Raw genomic sequence first — 6,000 nt, 5'->3', positions numbered from 1 at the left:
GCCTACCTCTTAATAAAACAATGTTTAAAGGCCTACCTCTTAGTAAAACCATGTTTAAAGGCCTACCTCTTGGTAAAACAATGTTTAAAGGCCTACCTCTTAGTAAAACTTACAGTATGTCTAATTATTTACAGATTATCTTTGTGAGCCCATATGTCCAGTTTCTCTGTCAAAGAGCTTCATTGGTAGATAAAGGCAGTAATGCTAAAGTGATGCCACTTTATCTCCATGTTGTTGAGTAAGTTAGTGCACATCCCCAGAAGAGCTGTAAATTATTCCACTGGTCCTTTTAGGGCGAGTCAGTCACATCCCATGTCTGGGCAACTCCCTACTACCTAACTCATGTGCCAGGGTAGACGGTGCAAACTGCCTCCTGGCACTCTGTGTAGAGAGTAAATACTCCTAACTGTAATCATCTTCCCGCTGTCCTGTAGGGAGCAGCTGTACAAGTAAAAACCCTCATAGGACAACACAGTGCAGTCGGTGGGAGACAGTGGACCTGTCGGCCCGCCACTTGGTTTTCCTCTTCTTCTTCTGGCTCCTCTCTGGAATCTGTTGCCTGGGTGTGTGTGTGTGTGTGTGTGTGTGTGTGTGTGTGTGTGTGTGTGTGTGTGTGTGTGTGTGTGAGAGTGAGTGAGTGAGTGAGTGTGAGTGAGTGAGTGAGTGAGTGAGTGAGTGAGTGAGTGAGTGAGTGAGTGAGTGAGTGAGTGAGTGAGTGAGTGAGTGAGTGAGTGAGTGAGTGAGTGAGTGAGTGAGTGAGTGAGAGAGAGAGAGAGAGAGAGAGAGAGAGAGAGAGAGAGACTCTCATAGCATTAGCGGCAACATACCTGATTACCCTAACTAACTCGTGGAATGCCTTGTCAACATTCATGGCTGGGTCCTTAGCACTTGTTTCAATGTAAGCTATCTGTAAATGTAAAAAGCTCTGAATTTAGTATGGAGATCAAAACAATATCTGTAGATGATATACAGTATATGTAAAGTTCACGCATTCACTCACACTGTGTTTACTAGCCATCTCCCTCCCCTGATCACTGGGTATTTTACGTAAATGCAGCAGGTCCACTTTGTTGGCCACAAGAACCATAGGAAAGGATTCCCTAAAAAACAAGGAAAAGAAGAATGAATGAATGAACAAATGAATGAATGGGCGCACTAATTAATGCACGAATAACTGAATGAATGAATGACTGTTGTCCTGGCCACGGCCACCAGTGGGAAGCTAAGTAGTAAATCCCACCGGTCCTTCACCCTGAGGATGAGTTGATGGAAGCGGTCCACATGTTCAAAGCTGGCCTTGTCTGTGACAGAGAACACGATGAGGAACCCGTCCCCAGTCCTCATGTACTGTTCCCTCATAGCACTGAACTCCTCTTGGCCTGCTGTATCCAGAACTGCAGAGACAAACACGATCAGACAGGTCCCACATATAACATCTACACTGAGAACAGTATTATGAATGATCCTGATTCATAAATATGTGTAGCTGTGTGCTGATCCCTCAGATCTAACAATGGCTGCACAATAATATGATCCCTTTTTCTCCTTATAACAGAACATTCCATCTTGTTCTTCAGTACATTGGAAAGATTATTTCGGGGAAAACGATATAGTACTTTGGCCAGGTTAAGAGGTTGGGCTTCTTATTTGTAATGTATGTGCTATCTATAAATCCATTTACCGTCCAATATGGCCCACTGGGCATCAATCTCAGTGTGTTTGAGGTAGGAGTCCTCGATGGTGGGGTCGTAATCAGGGACAAAGATCTTCTGAAAGAACTGAATGGTGAGAGCACTCTTCCCCACTCCCCCATCCCCCACCACGACCAGCTTATACGTGGGGAGATTGTCGCTGGGAACAGCGCTCGTTGCCATAGTGACAGCCATGCTATACCTGGAACACAGAGGGAAGAGAGAAGATGGTGTATGTCTAAACTGATGCCATTTAGAATGGGCTTTTTGGCCCTCTCTTGCTCTGGACAAAAATACCTGACAAAAATCACAAATGAAATGCCACAGGTAATAGTGTGGTAATAGAATACATCTTAAATGAATATTATAAAAGCAGAGATCCTTCTTTTTCACTGCAATGCATAGAAAACATGGTAATCCTAGTGTTTTATCTTCCATTCCTTATATAGTCGCTTACTCACTGGGCATAAAACAGTATAATTCTTATGTTGGAATACCCACACCTTCTCACTGCAAATATCAATCACTCAAACAAGGCTGAGGTCTGTACTGTAGCAGTCTATCCCTCGTCTGCTGGATCTTCACTGACATACTTAAGTCAGGGAATCACCCACACACACACGCCATGAGTAAGCGAACCCAGCCTGCAGCTCCATACAATGGCACTGGCCTAACAGGATGAGGTCACACAGAGAGTTCTTCCTTCCTGCAGTCAACAATGGCGGGACGTGGATGGTTTCCTTTCTCAGTGGATACTGTAGCCTGTGTCCCTGGCCAAAGCAGGAAAGGGACCCAGATGCCCGTGGAACTTACAGGCCCTCCAGAACAATGTTGTAGCCAGAGAATGGGCCAAGGGCCGACCAACTCAAACAATTCTCAGTCAAACCTGAGGGCTGGGGGAGATACTTCTTTGGGTTCCAAGGGGTATCATATTCTCTAGGGCAGGGTTCCCCAACTGGCGGCCTGTGGGCCAAATTTGTCCCCCAAAGTGTTCAGAGAACAACAAATGTCTACAAATTATTTGCAATTATGTTCCAGCCCCCCACCCACCCGCTAAAGAAAAGCATCGGCCCACGGCTGAATCTAGTTGATGATCCCTGCTCTAGGGTCATTATGAAAATACTGTTGTTGTTTTTTTCCAAAGTATTCAAGATAGGCCGTTAAGTTCTTTTTCAGTTATATGGCATCAAATGCTGTTCTAATGGAATATTATGTAGGCCTACCTACAGAGCACAACCTGTTGATCAAGAGGACTAATGTATGTAGTCTGACGTGGGTGATTCCTTATTTCTCAGACACATTTCGTGCACACATTCACCTCATTTGTGATCAGTCAGATCTGTGACTCATAAATCCCATAACCTCACTGAACACTTTAGTTTTTATTGTCATTTTCGACCCAATAACAAAGTTGAACAATTATTTGCTTAGGCATAACCAGTTAAAGTGGGATCCCGTATTGTAAAATGCCTCGCCATTCCATATTACGCCAAGGTATAATTTAACTTTCACACACATTTCAGTAGGATACAGCTAGTTGTGACTTTACATCTGAAAATACCAGACATCTCAAAGCAACGCAATCTGTCGTAGCCGATTAAATAAAAAAAGCTTACCCCAATATATTTACTGTAAAGTCGCCTGCATGAAGTCACATTTCTTGCCTTCTCATGTTGTAAAGCTGACTTCATTCAGATCTGTACATTTCTATCCAATCAATTTCATATCACAGCTGCTGGAAAAGCCAGCATCTGCTACAAAAATGTAACAGTTACTTTGCGTTGCAACAGCTGATACGATAGGTTTGCTCCAAGCGGGAGAAGGGGGGTCAACATTTCTTATTTTTTGAGCAAATAAGCCATTATTTTAATGATTATAGGTCACATTTAGAGTTTTTTCGGGCTTAATTTAAGTGCTTAAATTATTGACTTCAATGTGTAATGTTTTTTAGCCTGCCAGTTTTGGAGGATAAGTAAAACAATATTTGAACAGGAGCCCCCTGATGTAGAAATGGAGCATTCCACAATGTCTCAAATCCAGATGTGATCATATAAAAATAATGTAAGTAATTTTCAACCAATGTATAGCCTATTGCTTATTTACAAAGTATCTATAAACTATCTACAAAAACGAATAAAGAACCATTTATTAACAACTTACAAACTCTCCATGAATAATTTTAAGTAGGCAACACCTTAATGTTACTTACGATTTACCTACAAGTGGGCAGCTCTAGATGAGGATGTACAATATCAGAGTTTCTGCATTTCATTTTGAAACTATATACGATATACCAGTTATTACCATTCATCTCAAATAGAAGTGGCATGAACATAGAATTAGCCACAAGATGGGAGTATGGGATATTTATTTGCAAAGGTAGATAAATGTTTAATAAGCGTTTAATATATCACGCACAAACTACCTTTATGGAAAAAAATATTTGAAGTTACGTACACTCTAATAATAATAATAATAATAGTATTAATATTTGATATTTTTCCCATTTCTGACAATGTAGGCAGCACGCGCGTGCGTGTTGTGAAACCTGCGCCTCAAATGCCACGCCTACTAGTTTGACAGACATCACCCCCGTTCAAAAAAAAATCTGTTGTGGAGTTTACGCCATATTTCGTTGCTGCCCCATGGTTTATGCTGCACGGTTTAAATGATCAACGTCTTCAAACGAGGTTGTATTTGAATTTAAACTGCAGTTTGGGGACCGCGGAAAGGAAGTTCTGTTTTTGTGTGGTCATACCTACCTGCTCGTGCTTGCCTTGCTCGCATTACAATGGTTGCGTCCTGTATTGACGTTTGCCTGGGTCCATCATCGCTGTGGTGCTGAAAAGAAACGAACCTGTGCGGCCGAAACGAACCTGTGCGGCCGTAGCGAGTGTATGCTGCTGCGAAGGATGAGGAGGTTTCTGTGGATCTGCAGCGGTTGAATTGCACCACCTCGCCCACTTATTGCTGTGTTCTTGATTTTATCCCTCAAAACCTGGACTCTACCGGCGCAGTTTATGAAGGTAACGTTAAGCAACCTGCATAATAATAACGTCATGCCATGGTTAGCTTGCTAGCTTGCATAGCACAGCTGTTGTAGCAAGTTAGCTAACTAGATGTTAATCTATCCAGAGACAGTATAGCTACACCTCTACGTTAGCTGATGCTAGTCTTAGTGACAGTGACAACTATTTGATGGCCTGGTGGTTGGCTTTCTAGCTAACTAACATCAATGTGTTGTTCTTTTTCCCCTGTCATATGCCAGTTGACAGCCATATGGGCTACAGTTAACTAGAATAGAATGAAACAGAACAGAATAGAGTGTGCATTTCTAACCCATGGCAGGTTTTGGGAGAGGGAGGGAGTGTAGGCCAGGGGAGAAGGTAGAGGCTAAATATATGTCTGGGTCAATAGATGGATTAACCTGTTTCTTGAATCAGTACACAGAGAGACCCCACTGATTCTAATTACAGGTAGGCTACACACTGGTTTAGCTGGTTGACATAATAAACTCCACTCGGATTTCATACAAGTCCTGTTTGCCTGTAATAATGCATTTATGACACGTATTCATGTTGTATTCATGCTGCTGGATGCAAGATCCAGTGCTCGGTTCCTATCACAAGAAATATGGAAGCTCTAGTCTAGTGCACTGAATGACTTAATAGAAACACTCAGCTTTTAAATCTACCTGCTGTTACAAAGAAAGACTGAGTGAATAGTGCTTCTCCGAAATGGCATTGTCCCTGGAATCTATAGATTCCCCAGTGATGTCATCATGATATTTCCTTCTCTGCCTCCTTTGCTGACCATAGTGGAATATAGAGCTAGAGGAGCAGCCATTTGCTATCACACAATCTCAACTGTCTCTCTCTCTCTCTCTCTCTCTCTCTCTCTCTGATCAAGAGCTGCAGGGCTATAGTGGAAAATCAAGAGAAAGAGTAGAAAGGAGAGGATGATTGTATCCTCTGTCTCTCCATCTCTCTCTCTCTGTCTGTCTAAAGCAGCCTTACACTTTTAGAGACTGGGTCAGTTGTTGTCTAGTGCAAGGGTTTTGACAGTGCAGTGAATGAGAGTGATGGAGTACATGGGATTTGTTGGGGGAGAAGGGGGGTGGGTGCTGCAGACAACGGAAAAGTGTGTGGTAAATGACATAAAACACATATGTGCTCATGAAGCTCTAAAACAGGATGAGTCACTAGGGGGTCTACACTGTAGTGTCCCCACCTCCGTGGTTGGGGGTGGTGAGTAAGTAGCTACACTGCTGCTGGGGCTAAATATTAGAATGAATGAGATCGATAGCAAC

The 6,000-nt window shown here is 42.7% G+C and overlaps 2 protein-coding genes across 5 annotated transcripts in view; one reads left to right on the top strand and one right to left on the bottom strand.

Moving 5' to 3' along the window:
- Positions 1-330: 330 nt before the first annotated feature.
- LOC110495887 (ras-related protein M-Ras) lies at positions 331-3,455 on the bottom strand. 2 transcript variants are annotated; one of them, XM_090208220.1, is made up of 6 exons: positions 3,308-3,455; positions 1,682-1,893; positions 1,241-1,394; positions 1,001-1,100; positions 828-907; positions 331-559 (listed from the first exon to the last, which is right to left on the bottom strand). In XM_090208220.1, the coding sequence occupies exons 2-6, from the start codon at positions 1,884-1,886 to the stop codon at positions 460-462; spliced, it is 639 nt and encodes a 212-aa protein (XP_090064346.1). In that variant the 5' UTR covers positions 1,887-1,893; positions 3,308-3,455; the 3' UTR covers positions 331-459. The 2 variants fall into 2 exon arrangements, with proteins under 2 accessions (XP_090064346.1, XP_090064345.1); XM_090208219.1 differs by lacking the exon at positions 331-559 and having other exon boundaries at positions 800-907; positions 1,252-1,394; positions 3,308-3,454.
- Positions 3,456-4,232: 777 nt separating this feature from the next.
- Positions 4,233-6,000, top strand: part of LOC110495885 (tyrosine-protein phosphatase non-receptor type 4) — a 41,605-nt gene continuing 39,837 nt past the window's right edge. For 2 of the 3 annotated variants that reach the window (XM_036952399.2, XM_090208218.1), the window contains exon 1: positions 4,256-4,717. The gene's annotated coding sequence lies outside the window, so the exon portion shown is untranslated. Of the gene's footprint in view, positions 4,718-6,000 lie in introns of all 3 variants that reach the window. The other variant, XM_036952398.2, reaches the window with a different exon arrangement.

This window comes from Oncorhynchus mykiss, chromosome 18, assembly GCF_057628025.1.
Source record: "Oncorhynchus mykiss isolate SJ-2025 chromosome 18, ASM5762802v1, whole genome shotgun sequence".
In the NCBI taxonomy this organism is placed as follows: Eukaryota; Metazoa; Chordata; class Actinopteri; order Salmoniformes; family Salmonidae; genus Oncorhynchus; species Oncorhynchus mykiss.
The sequence above is the reverse complement of the archived record's forward strand: the minus strand, read 5'-3'. Positions and strand labels throughout refer to the sequence as shown.

Coding starts and splice junctions, on each gene's coding strand:
- LOC110495887 (XM_090208220.1), bottom strand. CDS start 1,886: ATGGCTGTCACTATGGCAACGAGCGCTGTTCCCAGCGACAATCTCCCC. Junction 908..1,000: donor AGATGGCTAGTAAACACAGT/GTGAGTGAATGC, acceptor TTACATTTACAG/ATAGCTTACATTGAAACAAG. Junction 560..827: donor GAGTTAGTTAGGGTAATCAG/GTATGTTGCCGC, acceptor ACACACACCCAG/GCAACAGATTCCAGAGAGGA.